Source organism: Colletotrichum higginsianum, chromosome 4, assembly GCF_001672515.1.
Source record: "Colletotrichum higginsianum IMI 349063 chromosome 4, whole genome shotgun sequence".
Taxonomy (NCBI): Eukaryota; Fungi; Ascomycota; class Sordariomycetes; order Glomerellales; family Glomerellaceae; genus Colletotrichum; species Colletotrichum higginsianum.
This window is the reverse complement of record NC_030957.1, coordinates 20,756-44,588: the sequence shown is the minus strand read 5'-3', so window position 1 is coordinate 44,588 and position 23,833 is coordinate 20,756. Positions and strand designations below refer to the sequence as shown.

Below are 23,833 nucleotides of genomic sequence, written 5' to 3'. Positions count from 1 at the left end.
TATGGAGCGGAGGAATTGGGGGCTCTGGTCAAGATCAAACGAGAAACTGTCTAGTTGGCTTCTTTTCGGGGCAAAGAGGCCAGCGTGGAACTGTGAGACGCGGACCCCTCACCATTGTCCTCAATTCGGACTGTGAATGGAACCATGGAAATTTCCAGTCAATGGGGTCGAAGCATCTGGTCTGCGCATCAGCCACATGCCCCACATGAGCTTGGGAAGCTTGAGCCACGGAGGTGTAAGTCGACGCCCACCATCATACGCCTAGTCACGCAATAACCATGGACAGCTGTGGCGCAGAAACCATCCACCCAAGATAAGGTACCAAGGCGCGAGACTGGAGGTTGCGGAGTCCGGTACCTAGTGACCTACCTGCCTTCTGCCCCCCCTCTGTGATGTGATGCCCGCGCATGTGGGTACTGACACTAGACGCTCGGTAAGGCTTCCAACATCCGGAGTAATACAAGTCTCCAGCCTCTTGGTGTTGCAGCACCCGTCGCATACTGCTGACCCCTTTGCGCCCGTGAACTGCTGTTACTCTTCAGGTTTCCTACCCCCCCCTTTTCCAGTCCACTCCTCAGCCCGACGCACCCTCAACACCGACAGATCTTTTCCCGCACTCTTCCCCGAGAACCACGGGGCCGTCTGTCGCCGCAGCCATGGCCGAACCAATCCCAAGTAGCCTGCGACAGGCCGATATCACGAGATTTATCAATCGCGCGAACCAACTACGCCAACATATGCCTGTCATTACATACTGGTGTACGTGCCTCCATCTGTCTTGCTTTCAGCAGCCCGTCCCGGTGACCTCTGATACTGAACTGATGGGGATGCGAAGGCGAGTACTGGGTCGTCAACCAGATCCTGGCCAAAGGACTGCACAATGCCGATGATGAGAGCCTTTCGTACACAACCAACCTCATGGACCGACTCGAACAGGTAAGCGAGCTGGAATGACAACAACCTTGGCCGCAGTTTGACATTTGCCGGGGACTGACAAATACTCTATCAGACCAAAACCGAGAACGCCCAGGAAGAGGCCATCGTGGACGATGCGGTCGGTCAGGCATACGTCGAGCAATTCGCGCAAGATTCCTTTGAGAGGGCAGAGAAGGTTCTCAGAGCAAACCGAGTGACAAGGTGCGCGCCTTTCCATCTCTAACCTCGCTTTCGCTTCCAGCTAACGTCGACCCTCCACTAGGCAAACCGCCGACACGTACGATGCCGCTGCGACCTTTCTTTTGCTGGGCAACATCTGGGGCGCTATAGACGAGGAGACACAGAAAAAGGTTAAGTATGCGAAATGGAACGCTGCTCGCATACTCAAGGCTATCAAGGAAGGCAAAGACCCTAACGAGTCGAACCCCAAGCATGAAGAGCCGGAGAAAGATCTTCCTGCTTTGGATCCCAACGACCCCGACGTCCGCGGTCTCACCTCCCCCCCTCCGAAGCCCGCCTCTGTCGAGGATGACCCAGAGACCGAGTTTTACAAAAAGGCATCTACGCCGGCCGAGTCAGCACCGCCCGTTGCGCCAAGCGAGCCCGTCCCGACACAATCCAGCGTTCTCGATCTGCCCTCGGTCCCGACAGCAACCAATCTCAACTCAAACCCTCCTGCGCCCCAGAACCAGGGCTATTTCGATCCTCCCGAACAGTTCCCGCCATCGCCCCTTAGCCAAACGGGCGCAAACGACATGGCTGCCACAGCAAATGCCCCTTCGGCACCGTCACCCTATGCCGCATCTTCGACGGAGCCGTCTTTCAGTCCAGCAAATGCTGCGTCACCTTGGCAACCGCCCCAAACAACCCCTTCGAATGTCACCAAATCACCTCCGCCGCCGGCACCCCAGCAGTTCAAACCCCCGCCGGTTGCGCACCAGCCCAAAGCCCCTGTGGTTCCCGTCTCCAACAACTCATGGACGCCAAGTAGTGCGCCGTCGGACGAGATGGACCTGCCCAAGGCGCAGAAGCATGCGAAGTGGGCGATTTCCGCCCTGAACTTTGAGGATGTACCGACTGCAGTGAAAGAGCTTCGTAATGCGCTTGCGGCTTTGGGGGCGCAGTAACAGGACGAGCAATTTTGCCCATCGACGGTTTTAGACGTTCGGAAGATGACGATACCGAAATAAGAAAAATGTTCATTGAGAGTCCATGTTTGGCTAGTGTGCTCAATGACGATAAATTTTTTTTCCCTCATCTTTTAGTGACACTGGGTTCCTATCACTTTTTCTCCCCCTTCGTCCCTTCCTTTTCCCCAGTTGGCTCTTAGGCCACCCCACCGTTAACACGGATTGTTTGACCCGTAACCCAGGAGGATTCTTTGCTTGCCAGAAACAGAGCAACCGACGCAACCTCCTCAGGTGTGCCGATCCGGTTGAATGGGCTGCTCGCGCCAGCGCGCTTGATCATCTCTTCCGTCTTGCCTTTGTAGAAGAGCTCTGTACCGGTTGGGCCTGGGGCGATGGCGTTGACTGTGATGCCTTTGCCAGCGAGATCCTTGGCCATGAACTTGGTCATCTGCTCAATGCTGCCCTTGGTCGAGGCGTAGAGCAGGTATGGCGGGGGAAGGTTACTCGAGGCGAGCACTGTCGTGGACAGGAAAATGACTCGGCCGCCCTCGGGCATGTGAGGCAGTGCTTTCTGTGGCGATGTTAGTCTTCACTGAAGTCTTGAATCCACACGCGAGACGCTTTTTGTTTACCTGTACCAAAAAGTAGGGCCCCTTGACGTTGGTGTTGAACATGACGTCAAAGTCTTCCTCCGACGTGTTCTCGACGGTGCGCATGTGCATCACGGCGGCGTTGGGGATGAGGACGTCGATTCTGCCGAACTTGTCGATGGTGGAGTCGACGAGGGTCTGCAGTTCGGTCGTCTTAGAGTTGTCGGCGCGCACGGCGAAGGCGCGCTCGCTGCCGATTGTCCTGACGACCTCGTCGGCGGCAGAGGAGTCGCTACTGTAGTTGACGACGACCTTTGCTCCCTGGGCTGCGGCGCCGATGACTATGGCCCGGCCGATGCCCTTGGAACCGCCCGTGACGACAACGACCTTGTCTTGGAGGGACATTGTTTTTTTTTTTGGGTTGGGGGGGGGGGGGATGATGTACTTGGGAGGTCACTGATGAGATTTGGCTGCGACCAAGGTCTAGATATCAACGAGAATGTTACGTGGGTTAGGTTGGAAACAAGCCTTTGTCGATGTATTAAGCTTTGTGTTATTGGGATGCTTCATTCAAGTTCTTATAGCTGACACAAGAAGCCCCTCGATCGAGGCAGTCATTAGCGCGAGAGCGAGGCGCCCCTTGCAGGGTTCGAAGCAGAAGTGGCCGGCTCCAAGAGAGAATAGAATGCACGCATTGGTCTGCATAGGCACAGATGAGAGTGGGATGAGGAGCTTAGTTTGGCGGACCTCGCTAGTAAATAGGTTGTCGTCTCCGCGCGAAGGCCGAGCTTACGGAGAGGATTAGGGAGAGGAAGAGGGAGAGGGAGAGAGGTCTCGGAGCTGCTGGGCTAAGTCCGTGGTTGTGCGGTGCGTTTCTGATCTTTGGACCGTTCCCATCGGACGACCGTAAGGTGGGAAAAGATGCGTCATGCGCGAGAATGTCAATACCTCAGGTTCGCACGTCGAAAAGATTTCACGTCCATCTTGCAGTAGATGGAGCGAGCTTCATCTTGGGTGACCCGCGCTGTAAAGGGGGAAGATGCCTGTTTATCCCCGTAGGACTGAGTGTCTTGATGATGACGTACTGACAGCATTGGGCTATAGCTTCAGCTGGAGCTGGCAATTGAATGAGTTCACTGAATGACTCGCGGAGACAAGGAATAGCTCTAAAGATTTCCGAGTCGCGACCGTCTCTTCTTGGTCGGACCTGGAGAAAGTAGACCCCTGCAAACCCGAGAGGTCATCCGGCGATTGGACACACGCGCTTGGCTGGAAATAAACCCGAACTGGCGGATGAGATCTTTTCCGAGACTGAGACCAAGATGACTGCTAACTGGTTGGTGGTAATTGCTAATCAATCAATGCAATAGAAGGATCGCAAACGGCATCTTTCTCCCTTGCTCAGTTGCGTGCGGTAACAATTCCGTGCTACGAGTCACGGCCTCTCTCGGGGGATCTCACTGGTGACGAAGGGCCCATCCCATGGACTCCGTGGCACCCGTGGGCCATATGGCCGTGTCATAATAGAATCAGACTTGGCATTTCAAGGCAATGCCAGTTGACGATCGATCACTTACCCCCATGGGCTTCACTGCAACTGTGGGATAGTCAGCAGATGCAAGTTGGAACCCAGCAGTGCTCCTCACAACCAGCGACACCCCGGGGACGCTTGAGGGGTCGATGAGGGTCGAATTGAATGTTGTTGATGTCATCAGCAGCCGTCGTCCCGGCGGCCGGCGCTACTCAGTGTAGTTGATTCGCCTCCTCTTCCCTGATTCGTCCTAGTCTCGTCCGCACAAAGGTTCTTGATTTTCATCCCATCGTTTTGCGATGGGAGGCTGCGGCGGAATGGTAGTGCGGTGGTGCTTATCGGTGATGTGGATCGGATACATGGTGATTCTTTGAGTTTCCTATTCCTTGGTGAAGTGAGGGGTCTGGAGGGGTTGAAAGTCAACAGGACCGCTGCGATCGGGAAGCGTGGAATTTCGCATCGAACCCGTCATATATAAAGCCGCCTGTGGTCCAGCATTTCTTCCACAAAAAAAACACCTCTGCTGGCTTCCGAGCATCATACAAACTAACAGACCTCTTTCACACTGTCACACGTTCATACGAGTCCTTATCAAGTCACCACCCACAATGGCATCCCTCCCCAAGACGTACAAGGCGGCGGTTGTCGAGTCTAAGAGCGCGCCTCTCAAGATTGTCGACCAGGAGCTGAAGCAGCCTGGCCCTGGCCTCATCCTCGTCAAGGTGCTGGCTTGCGGTGTCTGCCACTCAGACGTGGGTATGCAGGAGGGCGGGTTTGGCGACGTGTTCCCCCGGATTCCAGGCCACGAGATTGTCGGCGATGTGGTGGCCGTCGGCGAGGGCGTAAGCAGGTTCTCTGGCGGAGAGCGAGTTGGAGGCGCCTGGCACGGAGGTACGTCCATGTGTGCAGATGCGAACTACCTATAATGGCCCGTCTAGCTGCTAGATGCTAATCAACAACGCTCCTGGTGTAATAGGTCACGACGGAACGTGCAGACAGTGCCAGAAGGGCTTCTTCCAGACGTGCGACAACGAGACGGTCAACGGCGTGTTCCGCGACGGCGGGTACGCGCAGTACGTGCTGCTCCGGTCCGAGGCGGCGGTGCGGGTGCCCAAGGATGTGGACCCGGCCGAGACGGCGCCGCTGCTCTGCGCTGGAGTGACGGTGTTCAACAGCATCCGCAAGATGCAGATTGAGCAGGGAAACATTGTGGCGATCCAGGGCCTGGGCGGCCTCGGGCATCTTGCGGTGCAGTACGCCAGCCGCATGGGCTACAAGACGGTAGTGCTCAGCTCAGGGTCGTCCAAGAAGGAGTTCGCGACGAAGCTGGGCGCGCACGTGTACATCGACTCGAGCGCGTCGGACCCCGTCAAGGAGCTAAAGAAGCTTGGGGGCGCATCGCTCATCATCGCGACGGCGCCGAACCCCAAGATCATCTCGCCGCTTACCGGGGGTCTGCAGGCGGGCGGCAAGCTCTGCGTGCTCGCGCCGGTTGGCAATCTCAAGGTTAACACGATCGATCTCATCGTCGGCGGAAAATCGGTCTGTGGCTGGCCCAGCGGGCACCAGATGGACTCGGAAGAGGCCATCGACTTTGCGGCGACGCACGGCATCAAGTGCATGATTGAGCGCTTTTCCCTCGACGACGCGAAGAAGGCGTCGGAGCACATGCTGTCCAACAAGGTCCGCTTCCGCAGTGTGTTGGTCATGGAGTAAGGGGATGGAGAGGCGGTATTGGGGAGGATGACGACTGAGATGAAGAATGATGAACACGAATTAGTCAAAACGAAGCAAGGTCCTGCTGTTTCGCACAAGGAAGTGTCTACGCAGCATTTGGGGAACGAGACAGTTATCTAAGTCCAGGGTTGATTTATTGCAACGTATCTGCCGGGCCCTGTGCAACCTTTCACATCTCACAATTGGTTCAGTGAGCGCAGGGACCAGGGGATAAGTGTGCAAGGGGGTTTGGGTACCTGACGAGGTGCCTGACAACGACAGATGTAGTGAACTTAATTAGATAGATACCTGAACAGGTACGGAGTCCCACTGCAGACACGCGCCTGCATTTCAGGGTTCCGCGTCGGCCGTCTCGGACGCGACGGGTTCTCCCCCCCCCGGATCCACGAAAGTTCAACGTTCGTCTTCCAAATCGTCTCCTTATCTTTCGTTTTCTCTCCCCGAGTCCCTCTCCTCAGCATCTTCCTCACTTCAATGACAGCATCCCGTCGTTCTCACAAAGTGCACCTCAGCCCTCCCTCCTCTTCTTTCGTGCAACTCGTGAATGGCCAACTTGGCCTGACTCTCTCATTTCCGCCGCGCCATGAACCACGCCGCCTTCCGGATCGCTGGCGTATCGCTTCCAACCCCCCCTTGGCCCGATAACCCCGTCCAATCGGCCGCAGTGCTTCTCAATCCGGCAAACGAAAAGAGGTTCGGTCTGCACAGTGACCTCAGGACCGTGCGAGACCGCCAGCGCCGCATCTACGTCAACCTAGTCGTGCTCTTCCGTCTTGTAACCAGCTGCCAGCACCTAGCCTTTGACCGCGACCAATTCTGGCCTTTCATCGCCCGTCACTGGTCTACAACCAAAGCCGGCCCCAAGAAAGTGGAAGATCTCGTCGACATTTACGCCACACGCCGCCGCGCCTATTTAAATCTCAAAAGGAAGCATCTGCATAGAGACCTTCTGACAGACCTCATCGATGCATGGAACTCCAGAGACCCGCATCCTTTGCCCTCTCTTTTCCCGTCGAGGGACCGTCTTGAGACAGAATGGAACCGTATCGAAACATCATGGCTGGACGAGCTCCGCTACGATCATCACTTGCTCCTTGACGAGTCCAACCCGCCCCAACCCGGCACCTTTCCCTTCAGACACAAGACCCCATCCGTCTTTCAGATCAAGGGCGGCAGCAGCCACCCCTCCTGTCCAGGGCTAGGCAAGAGTCTATTTGAACGCATTACAGACCCTTCGCTCGCTCACAATCCTGTCCATCCGGCCACGAATAACCCCTTCACCCCCAAAACGCCCACCTCAAAACTTCCCGAGATAGCTAATGACGATCTCATCCAATCCGAAAGCCACAAGCGCAGGTTTGGTCTTGAAACTCCTCCCAGTTCTGCGAAACGCCAATGCGTCCCAAGATTAGAATCGCCTCCTCATCTCCCACCACTAGAGCAGCAGCCTGTTCCGGAGACACCGAACACCCTTGAGTCCCTCAGGGTTCCTCAGCTAGATAAAAAGGAAACCCAGGAGACACCCACCAGCAGAGGCCCGAAGGCCGCGCAGGACGTGGACCACAACGTTGCGGACACGATACAAGCGGAGCCAAGCTCATCTGTCAATGGCGAAGTTCAATCTTGCCCTGGACAGCAAACCGCAAGTCCGACATATGATAGTGAGCTCTTGAAGACCCTGGAAACACGGATCCAAGAACACGACCGAGAGGTGAAAATGTTGAAGGAACAAACGGATCTTTTTCTCGAATCCGAAGAGCTCTCGCGAGACGTCCGGAAAGCCCACGACCAGTTAACTATATTCACGGCCTCTCAGTGCCAGAAGGCACTGGAGCGACTAGACGAGCTCAGTAGCCATATTAATGGCATGGGCGAAGAGGTTATGGCTTGCCGTAGGGCCGACCAAGATTTTCAAGGGCGTCATGCAAAACAACAGAGCCTCATCGACGGGTACAAAGGCGACCTCAAATCCGTCAACTCGGGCTTGAAAGAGGTTAAGAAGACGCTGCTGGCACAGAGAGAATTGCAACATACCCACGAGAAGAGTACAAAAGACGCGGAGGTTCGGCTGTCACAGTTGGAAACCAAACTCGAGAATCCTGCTGGCATTTGGTTGCAAACCAAGGAAGGCATCGAATCCCGACTGTCCGCCCTGGAAACCCAAGTCGAAGAACAAGTGGCAGCACCACCATCGATCCCCAAAGAAGCCGACGAGCGTATTGAGAAAATTGAAACGACTTCTTCGAGTCATTGGTACAAAGACGAATTCGAGGCCCGTCTCCAGACAATGGAGGAGTCAATCACGGTTAATACAACCTTGATCAACAACTGTAGAACACTTGTCGAAGTCAGCAAAACGTCACTGGATCAGCACCTCGGGAGCCTCGATAGCCGTATCCAATTGCTAGAATATCGCTTTAGCAACCACATCGCTTTTCAAACTAAAACCAACAACGAACAGGCCAAGCGGCTAGCGCTGGTTGAAGCTGAGTTGAAAATGTACAAACAAGCAGCATTCAGCCAGTCGCAACAGAGGTCTACACGTCCATCGGGGAGCGACTTTGCTGACTTTCAGGCTCAGCTGAACGCGTTGAGGAATTCCTTGGCAATTGTTGCCCGGAATCAGAGGGTTGATCAGACCGAAACTGTTGTGGCAATGCCATCACCACCCGTCAGCCAGGTTTCTCTCGACGATCTATCCCGGCCTAGTCAGAGCAAACCTTCAGCAATGTCGGTCCAGATCACATCTGATCATCCGGCGGTGAAAGAGGAGTCGTAGGTTCTGAACCACGCCCTACGTCTAGTTCCTAGACAAGGCAGCAGCAGCATCAAGCCAATTTCAAAAGTGCCCCTTTTCATCCAAGTCGAGGCTTCCAATGACTCCCTCGAAGAGGAGATACCGTCAATCGTATATCAACCACATATTCCCTGCCTCGGGCAAGAACACGATACTTCCAGTAGTTGCAAAACCACCGATCACACCCGTTCCCCAACTTGGAACCTCAGGAGAACCCTGCCTTCATCGTCAGGCTGTCTGTTTACCCCCTAGTCCCTTCGAAACCAACAACTCATCTCCAGCACGGGGTAAATTAGACCGTCCCACAACTTTCTTTCGTTGAAAGGAACTGCTGGAAGCGACCTTCGAGAACAAACTCCAGCTTCGCGCACAGTTGGATTCCGTTTATATTGTACTCGACACGACTGAGGCTGGCGGAGTAAATGTTGGCCCCCTTGAAGCCCCAATCGATTGCACATTTGATCGACTTAGCGCAGTAATTGTTGTCATGATGCTGCGGTGCAATACAGATGATCAAAGCGGCCAGCCACTTGTGTTAACGTTGTTGTTTAAATGACAATCCTGACCGGCTGCTGTGTTGTTTCTGTCCTTTTAGTTCCACGGCGTGCACACCTTAACGCCTGCCTAGGCGGTTTGCAGCTCCTGGAGCAACGAATCACTACTTTTTCCATTTCGCGAGCGAGGTAAGTTGGGGGTTCTCAAGGCGAACCTAGCGGAATCGTTCGTCATTGAACTCGATATCGCAGAACACTAACCGCCTTGATCGAGAGGCGTTATCGAGATATTTTGCCTCGGCTGATACAGTCAGGTGGGAGGGTTCAATTGAAGAAGAACAGTAGTAGAGCGACTCAAGAGCTTCTCATACAAAAGAAAAACGGCGATCTCTTCGGGCAGAACCAATCGTATGATGTATGGTCCATGATAGTCCATTCTCGTGAACATGCCCTGGGCTGAATCAACCGCCCCCTGCCTCCCAACAGGTTGTTGGCGCCAAGACCAGCTGAACATCTATGCGGCCGAGATGCTACAACGTCGAGACGCCTTCTTTCTTGATCGCACCCACACGAAGCCGTGTGCACTGCAGAATCAAAGTGATAGTGTGGCCGAGAGAAGGCAAGAAATATGAAGAGGTCAATAACCCATTGTTCTTCTACAATTTGGGCAGATAGTCGGTGGTGGACCAAGTCTGTAGATTTGACAGACTATATTTTTGTTCGGTTGTACTCTAAGCTATTTCCTATTTCCCTGTCATCAAGCGGTTGATTATTACGTTCATTAGGTGCGGTCAAAATAGGACCGATATTACACGCGGTCTTCCCGTAAGGAAAACGTCTGGACGACGACAATGTTGTCGCGGTCGCTCCCTCCTGAGTCTTTGGAAGCTTCAAATGTGAGCTCAGTTTCGCTTTCGTTGTCCGGCCTCCCTGTCGATTCCCAACCGCGAGCGCGCTTACTTGTCGACCTCTGTTGTTGACTCTGGCCTGACTCATTGCTACCCATCTCGTGGCTGTCGACGTCGTCTTTGGCCATGAAGGTGGTGAGGCTGAATGGCCCACGTCGTTGGTGGCCTGAGCTGCCATTGCTGGCGTTCTTTATCTTGCCGCCCATGGCGGAGGGGGCACCACGTTCTGAGTCGTGGAGCTGGGAGGCACCCATGGAGGTGAAGCCAAGTCGGTATCCTACAAGCCGGAATAGTGGGCGGAGGGTTGCAAGGCTGCCTGCGGTGATCGCTAGACCCTGTTCGGTGGTGGACCAGATTGCGATGTCTACGGTTGCATCTGCAGTTGCGCGAGTCAGCGACCAACAAACTTAAATTCGATCACGATGGGGGGCCATGGAGTGGAACCAGACTCACAGAGAAAGTCAGGGTTCTTGAAGTCCTTGACGAACGGCATGCGAACGACGACAGCAGCGCTGGCACTGTAGAAAGAGTCAACCTGTTGCCCAAGTACCAAAAGACAGAAAAGCCAAACTGACATGCAGGCCATGGCCATGATTGGCACAAGCGCCAGCTTTGTCTTCTTGTCCATCTTCAAGTTCCAGATAAGGACAATGGGCAGAATGGCAAACGTGAAGTCGCAGATGACGCTGAAGGCACTGTAAAGGTAGGTGAGAGCGATGATTACGTCCATCGGAACGCAATGGCCGTCCTGCGTCCTCTTGTTCCAGAAATAGGAGATTGGTTGGCATTGAAGGAGAGTGACGAAGAAGAACACGACGCCGGTACAGACCGTCAGCATCATGACGATGTAGATGATCCAGACATCAACCTTTCGGACCGTGATTCGCAGGAGGAAGTACCCGATGGAAATTTTCGAGGCGATCATTGCTAGACAGTACCAAAGGTAGCAGTACCACCAATACTGCTGCCTGTCAGCGCATGTTCCGCCTCAGCATCGTGTGTCCGAGTTAGTCGGCGAGAGAGTTACCATCATAGCGGACTCCCAATCCTCATCGCCGAGGTCCTTTCGATGACGACCGGTCCCATAGTGTACGCCCGTCAACGCACATGAAACGAATAGAATAAAACCTGTCTGTGAATGAACGGGTCAGATCAAGGTCCAAGAAAGCCTGTACCGAGGGCGTTGCCGTACAATAGCGCCAAGCATACACCAATCGTCGACTCCGAAGTTCTTGACGAGGAAGAGTCGAACGTAGCATCGGAGGACGGTGGCTATGACGGCGGTCGTGACAAGTGTTATGCCAACGGCCACAAGTTGCGGCCCACGGGTCTCGATTTCCGCCATTGCGATCTAAAAAAGCGAACTGAGAGATTGCGATGCTCTAGCAGGTCCAAGGCAGAAAGGGATTTGAACGCCGGACGAGTCGTGTTGGTGTCGTCAAAGGAGGGGCTGAGAGGAGCCGCAAGATCGGACGTCGTTCTAAGGGTTCTCCATTCTGACAGAAACGAAGACGGATGGGGAGGGACCTTGTTGAAGATATGCGTCCCTGGGCAAAAACCACAAAATTGCGCTGACCTGGCGCGTATGCTTAGCATTGCACAGTTGCTGCCGTGCGGCGCGGAGGGAACGGGGAGGCACCGGCACCCCTGATTGTCATACGCATAGCTGCGCAGAACCTTGAAGAATACAACCCTAGCATGGCCACGAACCTATGCCGTATTCGAGCTGGATCTTCAAGCGATGGATGTTGTTGGGCCGGGATGAAAGCGGGCACGACCTGTCAACCCATGTGTCAACAATGTCGGGAGATGGGGCGAACCACATCTCGGGTAATCCAGCCTCACACGCCACTCTCTTAGTGTGTGTTAGCCTCAACTAGCGACCGGTGAAGTAGCTGAATCAAGTTGGTCGACCGAGAAACCCACCGGCTGGAATCATTCCCCCGCATAAGACCCGAAGAAATTAAAAGACTCTTCACTCTTGAACCTCGGGAGATTCTTTCGCCAAGGAGTTCAACTCGTAGGGTGACGGTGGGCCGCCTCCTCAAACAGCGCCATTCCGATTCCCCTGAGTGAACGACCGGCTTCCCACGAGGTGCGGCAGGGAACCAAATCCACCACGATGGAAGGATTGGAAAGATTTGGGGGCCATATCGTTGCCTGGATCAAATTCGGACAAAAAGAGACAGGAGCAACATTTGCCTACATGGATGCATCATTGTATCCCGACGTAACATTGCATCTTGGAGGGTCGAAGCGTCGGATTCGGGCGAGAGGAGCTCTTATTCCCATCGGCAAATGCATTTACTTGTTGGGCCTTGACAGGATAATGCTACATACTCTACCTACTTCATGCTCTTAAGAAGCGTGAACCTGAAGAGCCGGCTTAGGCAATTTGATACCCGTGCGAACAGTTCCTTTATTATGCTTGACCAGCGCAAAACGACAAAATATTCACCAGTATGGAGACACTTCTTGCTAAAAGAAGGACAGCTTACGCCTTCCTTGGCAATCTGTCTGACTGTGTCGGAGGAGACGGTTCCACTCAGTCCGCTGGAAGAAAGGGCACCGGCAAGCTGACTGACCAAAGCAGTAAGCAAGACGTGCCGTATCCGGAGGCAGGCATTTCGGTACTAATGCAGGTCGAATGGTGAGGAAGTTTGAAAGTCAATCATCTCAGGGGAAGAGGACTAGCACGGATGTTAGGACTTAGATTCTGCTGGCAGGACCAGGGGAAAGCTCAGTTACGTCCAGCGAGTGGTGGGAATCATTGAAGAATGGACCTCGAACATGGTGGTGGACTGGAGCCAGTAGCAACAGACAAGACACACTATTCTCCAATAGGGAATTGATTGTCTCAAGAATCTTCCCCACCCGTTTTGCCTTCCGGTCCTGTTTAGGGGAAAGGATAATCCACTCGCACCCAAACAGCTTGCTTGTACGTGCGTTTCTGGCTGAATGACAGGCGGTGCTCCTTCTGCTTATGCCAGTTATCTTCTTGATTTTTGGTGTGGAAATGTGCCTTGCGACTGGCAGGTTTTGAAACACTATGAAAGACTGCTAACACGCTCTGTCTGGTGATGCAGGGCCCTGGAAAGTATCTTAACTTTGAGCAAGGTTCAACGGAAGCCTTGTCACACTGCCCGTTGTTATCGCCATCAACAGAACCCCATATGACATAGACTAGACAGATCTATGGCGTTCGGACAATACCAAGATCCATCATGGCTTCACTTTGTCCGTTCCCACTTCGCCGTGTTGGGTCAGATTGCGTCAGGTGTTGATCCTGGTTCCGAAGAGACCGGGTAACACGGATGCGTGTCCGCTGGCCCCAATTGAACCCCCACCCGCTGAACCGCATTGATAAAATCCTGGGAACACAACAAACGTCCTTCCATGTGCAAATTGGAAGACCCGATGTGGCAGAAGATCATCGCTGCTACCTGACACTTCTGCAAGGCAAACCCGCTACCCAACACCCAGTCAATAAGCAGAAACTCAACTCACAAATCTGAAGTCCAGTCTCTTGCTGCCCTTGTCTGTGGTAGTATCCAAATATCGCTGACGCTCCTCTGGTGACATGGCGTCCCAAATCTGGTCTCGCTGCTTGTTTCTCCAAACATAGTAGAACTTGGCGCATGCGTACACCACGATGTTCAAACTGGCAATTCCAACCAAAACCCTGTTGCCGCGGCGATACTGCGGGCGATCGTCTCGCCGGTAGATATTAGCGCTGATAATGGACTGTATCTGTACCGACATATTGTATAGCGCCGCCGATACTGTCCTTGTCCTGACAGTATTTGAATTGCGGCTTGCCCAACCAACTTGCCTAGATGGCAAAAAAACATTAACACGGTCTTTTGAATAGACAGATGGTTGAGACGACTCACATGGGATGGGGCGAGGGGTAAGACAGCAGCACAATCACCAATGCATATGAGGCCCATCGATTGACATCGGATGGTATGACCGCAAGGGCAATCACGCATGGTAAGAGCCACAACTGAACGAAACCGCCAAGCAGGGCCCGCTGATTGATTCTCTCCGAGAACCATGTCAACAGCAACATCTGTGTCATCCTTGGTTAGCTATTTTTGAGAATACCCGCAACCATTGCGCAGTCTTACGTTCAGCGTGGTTGTAACTTGGCATGGAATGCTGAGAAGGTTCGTATCGAAAGTGTCGAATCCAAGTTGTCGCAGTGTAAGAGTAAGGTACTGGTCAGGTGGTCCAGCCGGAACACCGAATGTGAGCCCGATAATGTAGATAGGCCACAAGTCATAGTCGCACAAGGACTCCCAAAGCATCTTGAATGTAATGGCCTGACGATTATGCATGTCGCTCTTGGAGGGATCGTCTCGAAGTATACGGGTGACCATGATCTTTTCCTCATGCTCCGTGAACCAGCCTTTAGGCCGCCAAGGCGCCCTGGTCTGAGTTGGGGATGGCACCATGATGAACACGGACCATATCCCAATCACCAGTGTCAGGATACCTTCTAAAAGAAACAGCCTGGAGTTTTTTTAGTGACTGTGGCACGGATGGAACGTAACTCGACCTTACCAGCGCCAACCTTCATATCCGTGGTACCCTCGCAATCGGAGAAGCCCGTACGCTAGTAAGGGGGCGATGACATCGGTCAAACGATTCGCCATCCAAAACAGCGCCAGTCTGAACGGCAGTTCAGTGCTTTTAAAGAAGTATGACATGTACTATAACAAGAAATTGATAAAAGGTAAGCCTAGGCGACTGATGCAGAATCCTGTGAAGAATGGTAAATGCCTACCAAGATAACATCAGGGATGAAGCCACCTTGAAGCATCCCGATCAAGGCACGAGTTGCAAGAAAAGACAAACGTCCATTGAGCCAGAATTGGGCTGCGCTAACAATGCTCCAAAGTATCATTTGTGCCGGGATCCAGCGGTCACTAGTTCCCTTGCTTGTCAGCGTGACTTTGTGAATCACATGGGAAGACCACTTACGGTCCAATCTTCTTACTGATCAACTGACTGGGCAGCTCAGCCAGAAGAAATGAGACCCTGAATACAGTTTGACCAAAATTGTAGTCATTGGTGTCAAGCCCAAGATCATCAAGGAAGTTGTCTGAATTGGCTTGGCTGATGTTGGACCGGTCCAGGTCGAGGGCGAAGAAGGCGACGCAAGACCAAGCGGTGACTCTCCAGTCAATCTTCTTGACCAAGGGAGTCTCTTCTGCCCAGGTCCATCGGAAGTCGGGGTCAAAACGATGCCGGTTCTCGTAATTTTCAGACGGCTGAAAGTAAACAGCCAACTGGGGGTCGTCGAATACCGAAGGTTGGGTTGCGATCTCGTCCGGCTTGTGCGAGATGGTTTGCCGGCGCCACAGACTCGAAATATTAGTATAAGGCTTTTCCGCAACACGATCACCTGCTCGCTCCTCCAAGATACGGTGGCGAATCTTTTGAGTGGTTTCAGAGTCCGAGACCCTAACGACTTTCTCGTTTGCATTTTGGACTCCAGAGTCATTTGTCGGTGTAGACTTCGAAGTCTGGACGCTGTCTGGGTTGAGGGCCATGGTACACTTGCGTTTATAGGGAATCTTCAGTGACAAGTGATGTCAAACTTGTCGAAACTCATAACTTTTCCTCAAAGCAACGGGCACTAGTCGGGGTTTTAATTGCTTCAGATCCATGACTTCACTGGACTTACGACACTACCACCGACCACGAGGTTAGTATGCCACATTGGATATGGCCGACCATGTCACGTTAGAATACCGATATATTGTGCCATTTCTCGTCGTCAGGTTGCGAAATCTGGTTGGCTGTGATCCCTGGAAAGCCATCTTGGCAAATGGCATCAGCAGTAAGGGCAATGACAGCTTTCAAATCTTATTCACATATTGGCAGCACGAAACGTTATTCGCCCCCACGTCTTGTTCACTTGTCCGGAGTTCACTGGGCTGGCTAAACCCACCCATCGATTATGTGCTTGGTTTTCGACGAAGCTTCCATAGAAAATTAAATACTATCAGCAGCCTTGTGGCCCATTCCCTATATTTTTGTGCATTATTTTCTGAAAGATGAAACATAACAGCCCCGAAGGAACGAGGAGATGATCCAGTGGCCCCGGCTGCCAAGTGATAATAGCTGCCGGAATACAACGCTGTCGATGATGACATTATGCAGAGGGATCGCGTTAAAAGCGCAGGATCATCACTAAAGAACACAGTGCAACTTTTCGGGACCAATTTCAGTACGTATTTTGATTGGGAAGGAAGAGGGAACCGGCAAAGATTGTGGCTAAATTGGAATTTACCAAGCTATTAGTCCCATTAACCTGCAACGACAGCAATCTGTGGCAAGCTTATCTGATGCGGCTCAGGAAGGCCGTAAATTATAATACTTTAAAGTGTTTTTAGCGTCAAGCTGCCTCGGGAACCTTTTTCTATGTGATAGAATGCTAGCAGCTTAAGCAGGGCCCGAGAAAAAGGAAATCTTAATGCAATCTTTAGGAATATGAGTCAGACCTCGAGTTTATCCTAGACATGCTACCCTTCGATGGTCCTTTCTAGATAGTCAAAAAGGTACTGTACTTCTATAGAATAATTGTTCCTTTTTCCTCCCAAGTATTGTCGTCCTCGATTTGCAAAAGATGTGCCAACGCCCAATCTTGGTCGTTGGCATAAGGATCTTTGTAGTGAGCCAGCTGACCATTTACAGACCGAGGGTAAATCCATGCACAAGATCCTCTGCCTTCAGGCGTGAAAAGAGAAAAGTTGGCTCGCAAGATGCCGTCGGACTGGTCCTCGTACGAAACGTCTCCAGTCACTTTGCTGAAATGGTGCAATGCGATGGCATTCAGAGTGCTCCAATAATGGGGGAATGTATCTCCCCAAGTACGATCCTTTCCGAACCAGTGACCATCCCAGTGTCGGATAGAAACGTCGTAAAGTCGATAGTCTGGCTGCTTTCCGGCAAATCGGAGAAGCACCTCAATTTGTAGCTTAGCCGCCGAGAGCCAGATCGTGTCCCCTGTTGCCCGATAAAGCTCCAGTAGTATGATTGCAGCAGGGGCAACGATAGATTGCTCAAAGTTGACCTCAAAGGGTGGGTAGTTCGTTCCTCGCTGCAGAATTTTCTGGCCGTGTGAGACGAACAAATTCTTCGCCCTATTGAAGGATTTCTCGTCTCCTGCTGCCTTCAGAGCTCGGAGGCCTTCGAGAATGGGCAAGCCGATAGCATAGAGGGACGCACCGCCTTCATCGTAGAAGCGTTCTAGTGTTTCCATGAACCTGGTGATCGGGGATTTACCAGAAATAGCGGGAATACCGATTGTTGCGGCAACTAGATGTAGCTGTAACACCCAAGGCCAGTTGTATAGGCGCTTGTTCTTGTATGTGCCAGTTCCGAACGGGGCATCGAAAACAAATCCACTATCATCCTGAAGTTTTGTGCACACAAATGTGTAGTATGCCATGAATGACCCTCTCAGCGTGCTCTCCGGTGTTTTCTTCAGCCAGCGACCAATGAGGACACCCATGCCAACCCGCTCGCGCCCAGCATTCCGATCTTGCTGAGTTTCGTAGAAAGGAAATGCTTCGGCTTGATTATCATAGACAACATAAGCCCCGTGAAGAAGGTTGTCGGCATCCCTTACTTGTTGTTTCTCGACAATGAATTCGATTCGACGCTTGATGAGATCATCAAAACGGGGAACGGTGTTGAGGTAAACAATTGACTCCTTCTGGTCACCCCCTTGACCAGTGATAACGCGCAGAGTCTTTTGGCCCATATCTCCAGCATGATGAAAAAAGGCAAAGCTTGAGCCATCTTGTTGCACTCTCTGACCATTCACCGTTGTTGCCGAGTTGATGGCAGCAGCGTCACCCGTCATTCGAACCTTGACGGATTCCCCACACACCAGTGTATGCTTTGGAATATCGAAGTGGATAAACTGACTCGATCGGCGGGCGCACTGGGCGAAAAAGTTGTCCCAGTCATTGTGCCAGAACAAAGTCCACTCGATGATGCTTGACTGCCCTGGTTCGAGAACGGGTATGGAAGGATGAAGGAGAAACACGCCCCGAGTGTTGGAATGAGTCACTTCATCCCGAGACTCAATGCTGTAGCCGGACAACGAGCCTCTCGTGAGTACCAGACCCAAATCCCGGCCATGACCTCCCATCTGGCTCAGTTTCACCCATGCTGAACTGCCCCCATTGACCCACAAATGGGCATGCGTACGAGAACGGAGTGCATCCGAAGTGTTGGTGTAGTGGTCGTTGAATGGGGTGTAAATTGCAAATGATGTCTCTCCTGTTGCCGAAAGATTGAGTGGAATGGTGCCCTGGTTGCGGAACTCGTAAGTCTCCGTGAAAGACTGTGTCCGGCTGTTGAGATGTCGGCGGACAACAAGCTCCAAGGGCCCAGCATGATAAGTTGCGACTGTGATATCGCGGCCAAGAGATGTGTCGATGCGGGGACTGTTCCAGAAAAGTCGATGAAGTAGATTAGCACCCAGGTCTGCGAATCCCAAGCCCCAACGACTACCCAGAGGCTGCCAAGGTGCGTTGGCCGGAGAGCTGACCCAATTCAAAGGGACTTCGGCACGGGGATCTAGGATCTCCAGAACGGCTCCAGTGGCCCTGTCGACGTGAATGTGGAATTCTTCGTTGTATAGCTCAATAGTTCGAACCATATTTGCGGTGATGTGTACAAGATGGGGATGTGTTGTCTAGGAAAATATACCGATGCCTCTAGAGGCAACCACGGCTATTCATCTGGCCGAAAAGAACACCAACGTGTCAAATTAGACGTCTGTTGTGTGACACTCGTTGAGACATAGCGCACATGATTCATGACATCATGAGACGAAACTCTAATGCTTGGCACAATCTGCAGTCACCAGACCTTGAGCAAGACGCGGTCTTTTGCTACAGTATCTGCAGCGGCGAGCGAGCGTTCGACATACTTGCTCTATTGATTGTGGTTAATCTATTGGAACATTTTACGTGAAGAGAAACTCGCGAAGAGTGATGCAAAGAAGCAGACGGCAAAGTACCGAACCCAATCAGTCAAAAGCTTCTAGCTGGAAAGCACAACGCCAGTATGCATATTGTTGTCTTCTCATGCCAGAGCGAGGGACTTAGGGACTCAGCAAAGCGCGAGCAAGTAGTTGGGCTACTGCGTGCGTGTCTAGATTGTACAAAATTCATACGACTGAAAACAAAGTCAGTAATTTTCCGTAGTTGATTATCTAAGCAAAACATACCAAGTCATGCCACGCAACCCCTGCATATTCAGACTGACTCTTGCCCAAATGTGTGAAGCCCAATGCTTGATAGTAAGAAACAAGCCTGTCATAAGTAAGAATTGAGATCCTGTCTGCTTGAACTGTTCGTCTCATTTCTTCGATATAGACTGCCATCAGCTTCTTGCCGTAGCCCAATCTTTGGAAAGGTGGTGACACAGCAAGCGAGTGAAGCGCAATGGTTCTGCCGTCAGGATTATGGCCAACTTGGTATGTCGCCGAAGGGATCGTCTTCCAGGTCACTGGGACGGCCATGTCCTCATCTTTAACGACCCGCGAAGCTGATTGTGTGGAAATAGTATGCGCGATCAGTCTGTCATCTTTGGATCCTTCAGACACATCAGCCAAAACCGGTATGCTGCCTTGTTGTCGTGTCCCCTCAAGGTAACCCGTAGCTCCACGGAGGAACAACCCGAGGCAAATAGAAGGGCAGACTGTCAAACGGTACTCAATCTAAAATTAGATGCGCGTTAGATTCCTGATTGACGTTACGAGGGTTGAGTACCTGGAAGAATACAACATTGCAAGCTACAGGATGTGCAAAATTCAAATGTCGGTGAAGAACCACTGTTACAAGTTGGATGACGGTGTTTACCTTTTCGCGAGTCGCAGCTTCAGCAGGTGGAAAGGCTGCGGACTCGACAGTTACGCACTGATCGAGATCGCTCACAGACAAAGGCCGGATGTAGAGTGTCATTGTAAGGTACTGGTTGCTAGGAGGGGGGGGCAGAGTCTGTCTTGAAAAGAACAGGATGCACGACAGCCAGGTGTCAGATATCTTCTGTTCATATAGCTAAGGAAATAGCAAGTAGAATTTTGCATTGCATCAGCGTAGCAGTGCACTTAGATTTGATATTGTCTTAAAATAGACAACTAGGGTTTGCAGCCCTTATTAGCCTAAATATTAAGTCCTTAGTATTTTAAAGCTACCTATTATAAGATAGCTTAATACTAGTCTTACTACACTTTAAAAGAATATCATTCTTCTATTTTAATAGTTTAATAATAGGCCTTAGTATATCTCTATTTTATACTATCTTACTAGATATACTAGTTTTAATTAAGATAATAGCCTTTTTAAAGCTTTTAGTTTTATTAACTAAATAAATTAAATAAAAGTTGTATTATGCTATTAATAATTTACACTAGATCTCTTTATAAGCTTACTTAGATCTTCTATTTAATTGTCTAGATTACACTAAATATTTAGATGTATGTATCTCTATATATTATACTATTTATAGTATTAGTTATAATCGAGTTTACTTTAGGCTAAACTTATAATTAACTACAGTAGTTGTAGGTTAAAAGCTTTTTAGAGGACAGGGAGACTATAAACTGTAACTACACTTAACTTAGTATTAGTACAATTAGCTACTTACAGACGTACTCCCTTTGCTTTCTAGGCATATCGCCGGTCTAATCTAAGAAGGGAAGGGATAGTTAGGCCAACGTCGCGCAATACCTGATGCGTAGGCAAGACTTACAGCATACCATAGTTCAGGCTGCAACAAATAGGTACAGGCTGGATCAGCAACCTAGGAGGAAGCCGAAAATGGTCATTTGCGGCGTGCACTCCTCTAACTAGTCATTATTAGTTCTCGTTCAAGGTTGGCATGCAGATCAAAGGTGTAAGCACCTTCAGATTTCATGTCATTCTCGCCGATATCTTACCTTCTTGGCCGCGCCCCCTCGTTAAACTTAGGTCAGGGATCTGAATGAGAATACCGAGACAGGGTTCTCCTACACATTTTGTAGCTGACCCCAGCACTCAGGTCAGCGTGTAGCGGAAAGTATTGCCTCTCTATCCAAAGAGAGAAAGATTAACGCGGCGCTAAGTAAGCGTCACTTGGAAAACTGTCACCACAATTTCATCGGAGACATGCGTACCAGCCTGTTTCCCCAGACTAATCCTTGTCGTTTACCCCGCGAATGCGGATTTTCCCCCAAGTCTCCCGACACTCGACTCGATGGAAGAGACTGCAGCATAGAAGATGTCAGATAATTGGCTAATCGTTGCTTTAACTTCGGAACCGGCTAGAATCTCCAGACATCTAGAGATGGCTACCGCGGTAACCCTAAGCTGGTTCTGTGAGTTTGAAGCAAGCCCCGCAAGCAGCGAAACGCAGGAGCACATGCACGAAAGACCCAACATCTGCTCTATATAAGGAGAACACCCACCGGCCTTTCAATTGTCCTGAAATTTTGTTTCTATTTCCATTCAAAGACTTTGTCTAGGACTTTTTATGTATTTGAGATTACTCTGCCCTCCGACTCTATTTTAGTTTTCATCATCTTATCGTCATGGGACACTCCATTGAGGATGATGGCGCCAAACAAGGCGTCCAGCACGTGGAACGAGATGATGCTGTCACCGAAATCATCAAGCCGGTGGATCACCGCGACTTGGAGCGAGTCGAAGAGACTCAACCTGGCACCTTTGTTTGGCTCTGTGTTGCGGCAACCGCCATCGGTGGAATGCTATTCGGTTACGACACCGGAGTCATCTCCGGAGTTCTTGTAGTCATTGGCACAGATCTCGGAGGAAAGGAGTTGACTCACTCAGAGAAGGAGTTGATAACAGCTCTTACCGCGGCCGGAGCCCTCATTGGTGCTGTTATTGCAGGTATCACAGCCGACAAATACGGAAGAAAACCAGCCATCTGGTTTGCGTCTGTTCTTTTCACCCTTGGAGCTCTCATCCAGGCAACATCCTACACTGTTGCGCAAATGGCGGCTGGACGTCTTGTTATCGGCTTTGGCGTCGGGTCCGCTTCTATGGTATGACGACTTTACAATGTCCAATTCCTACTGAACTCCGGGACATGAGACTGACGTGTTTCCTTCTCACAGATCGTACCGTTGTACATTGCAGAAATTTCTCCAGCCCGGTTCCGAGGTCGTATGATCTCAGTCGATATGATATTTCTTGGCGCCGGCTCGGTCCTTGCCTATGCCTTTGCCGCAGCGTTCTACACCACATCCCACGGTTGGAGATATATGGTCGGCATTGGAGGCATCCCTTCAATCGTCCTTGGAGTTCTCCTGTTTTGGTGCCCCGAGTCCCCTCGGCAGCTTATGTTTCACGACCATCGGGAAGAATGCATTCGCGTATTGAAGCAAATCTATCCTCATGGCAGAGAGGACGAAATTGCCGACAAAGTTGTGTCTATCGAACGCGGTGTAAACCAGTCGAAGGCACTGAACGAAGAGATCTCCCTCCGGAAGTCCGTCACAAGTCTCTGGACCGTCCGAGCCAACTTGCGAGCCGTCATTGCTGCCTGTGGTCTTATGGCATTCCAGCAGCTTTGTGGATTCAACACGCTCATGTACTACTCGAGCACTCTGTTTGATATTGTGGGATTCTCGAACCCCATCGCTGTGGGAACAGTTGTGGCCGGGACAAACTTCATCTTCACAGTATTGTCAATCTTCCTCATCGACCGGGTTGGGCGCCGAAGACTTCTGCTTTGGACCATGTGGGGCATGCCGGTGTGCCTTGCCATTGCAGCCATTGCTTTCCACTGGATACCTCTAGACAACGACACTCTCAAGCTGACTTCTCAAGAGGTAGGCTGGCCAGCCATCTTGGTGTTGGTCGCCATGATCATGTTTGTTGCCTTCTACGCCGCCGGGCTGGGATGTGTGCCCTGGCAAGCCAACGAGTTCTTGCCTATGGAGGTTCGGGCGATGGGAACCATGATGATCAATATCTTCAACTGGGGACCAAACATCATCGTTTCTTCCACATTCTTGTCAATGATGCGCGGCATGACTCCATCCGGAACTTTTGGGTTTTATGCCGGCTTGTCATTTATGGGCTGGGTGTTTGTTATCTTCTGTTATCCCGAGGCAGCAAACATGACATTGGAAGAAATCAGGGTAGTCTTTGAACATGGCTTTGGCGTAAGGTATGCCGAAGAATGGAGGAAGCAGAGAAGACTTGCTATCCAAGCTTGCAAAGAAAACAACATAGTCTAGAGGAGTATCTAATCATATCACTTAAGTAATTACTAAAGACTTATCTGTAGTTTAAAGTGTAGTTAGGGCTAGCAGCAAGAGATGCTTACATTACATTCTACAGCTTCATACTTACCTGGAGAATATGGTATTAAACATGATGAGAAAATAGCTAATAAATAATCGTACGGCGGCAGCTTGAGAAAATCGTTGTTGAAGTAGGAGTAGCTTTGTGGACAGCGACGCCGACAAAACCGCCGAGATAAATGCCGGAGCCGAAGCCGGAATCCCGGGCCGCTGTTGCGTCTGGAGTGAATGTTCCGCAACACCTGATGTGTAGGGCCGTGGCTACTTCGGTCGTTATCTGTAGGGTCTCCAGTAACAGTGTGAATGTTATCTCCTGGGAGAGTATTCTATTGTAGTAGACAGCGCAGATCCCTTTAGCTCCTTTCAGA

General features: G+C 51.3%; 8 protein-coding genes across 8 annotated transcripts; 3 read left to right on the top strand and 5 right to left on the bottom strand.

Moving 5' to 3' along the window:
* Window positions 1-656: 656 nt before the first annotated feature.
* CH63R_05359 (uncharacterized protein) lies at window positions 657-2,063 on the top strand (the record flags this gene model as incomplete). The annotated part of the gene is made up of 4 exons (XM_018300334.1): window positions 657-759; window positions 836-936; window positions 1,010-1,137; window positions 1,199-2,063. 4 exons carry the CDS (start codon window positions 657-659, stop codon window positions 2,061-2,063), a joined length of 1,197 nt encoding a protein of 398 aa, XP_018158184.1.
* Window positions 2,064-2,262: 199 nt separating this feature from the next.
* Window positions 2,263-3,061, bottom strand: CH63R_05358 (Short-chain dehydrogenase; the record flags this gene model as incomplete). Its single annotated transcript, XM_018300333.1, has 2 exons — window positions 2,263-2,637; window positions 2,699-3,061. The coding sequence occupies 2 exons, from the start codon at window positions 3,059-3,061 to the stop codon at window positions 2,263-2,265; spliced, it is 738 nt and encodes a 245-aa protein (XP_018158183.1).
* A 1,734-nt stretch (window positions 3,062-4,795) lies between these two features.
* CH63R_05357 (Alcohol dehydrogenase GroES-like domain-containing protein) lies at window positions 4,796-5,903 on the top strand (the record flags this gene model as incomplete). Its single annotated transcript, XM_018300332.1, has 2 exons — window positions 4,796-5,078; window positions 5,164-5,903. The coding sequence occupies 2 exons, from the start codon at window positions 4,796-4,798 to the stop codon at window positions 5,901-5,903; spliced, it is 1,023 nt and encodes a 340-aa protein (XP_018158182.1).
* Window positions 5,904-10,023: 4,120 nt separating this feature from the next.
* CH63R_05356 (Integral membrane protein) lies at window positions 10,024-11,468 on the bottom strand (the record flags this gene model as incomplete). Its single annotated transcript, XM_018300331.1, has 4 exons — window positions 10,024-10,499; window positions 10,577-11,084; window positions 11,151-11,255; window positions 11,316-11,468. 4 exons carry the CDS (start codon window positions 11,466-11,468, stop codon window positions 10,024-10,026), a joined length of 1,242 nt encoding a protein of 413 aa, XP_018158181.1.
* A 2,153-nt stretch (window positions 11,469-13,621) lies between these two features.
* On the bottom strand, window positions 13,622-15,681 carry CH63R_05355 (Major facilitator superfamily transporter; the record flags this gene model as incomplete). Its single annotated transcript, XM_018300330.1, has 5 exons — window positions 13,622-13,873; window positions 14,017-14,214; window positions 14,254-14,638; window positions 14,690-14,797; window positions 15,110-15,681. The coding sequence occupies 5 exons, from the start codon at window positions 15,679-15,681 to the stop codon at window positions 13,622-13,624; spliced, it is 1,515 nt and encodes a 504-aa protein (XP_018158180.1).
* Window positions 15,682-16,703: 1,022 nt separating this feature from the next.
* CH63R_05354 (Six-hairpin glycosidase) lies at window positions 16,704-18,806 on the bottom strand (the record flags this gene model as incomplete). Its single annotated transcript, XM_018300329.1, has 1 exon — window positions 16,704-18,806. One exon carries the CDS (start codon window positions 18,804-18,806, stop codon window positions 16,704-16,706), a length of 2,103 nt encoding a protein of 700 aa, XP_018158179.1.
* A 203-nt stretch (window positions 18,807-19,009) lies between these two features.
* On the bottom strand, window positions 19,010-20,115 carry CH63R_05353 (six-hairpin glycosidase; the record flags this gene model as incomplete). Its single annotated transcript, XM_018300328.1, has 3 exons — window positions 19,010-19,084; window positions 19,380-19,871; window positions 19,924-20,115. The coding sequence occupies 3 exons, from the start codon at window positions 20,113-20,115 to the stop codon at window positions 19,010-19,012; spliced, it is 759 nt and encodes a 252-aa protein (XP_018158178.1).
* A 1,607-nt stretch (window positions 20,116-21,722) lies between these two features.
* Window positions 21,723-23,399, top strand: CH63R_05352 (Myo-inositol transporter; the record flags this gene model as incomplete). Its single annotated transcript, XM_018300327.1, has 2 exons — window positions 21,723-22,199; window positions 22,272-23,399. 2 exons carry the CDS (start codon window positions 21,723-21,725, stop codon window positions 23,397-23,399), a joined length of 1,605 nt encoding a protein of 534 aa, XP_018158177.1.
* Between the last annotated feature and the right edge of the window lie 434 nt (window positions 23,400-23,833).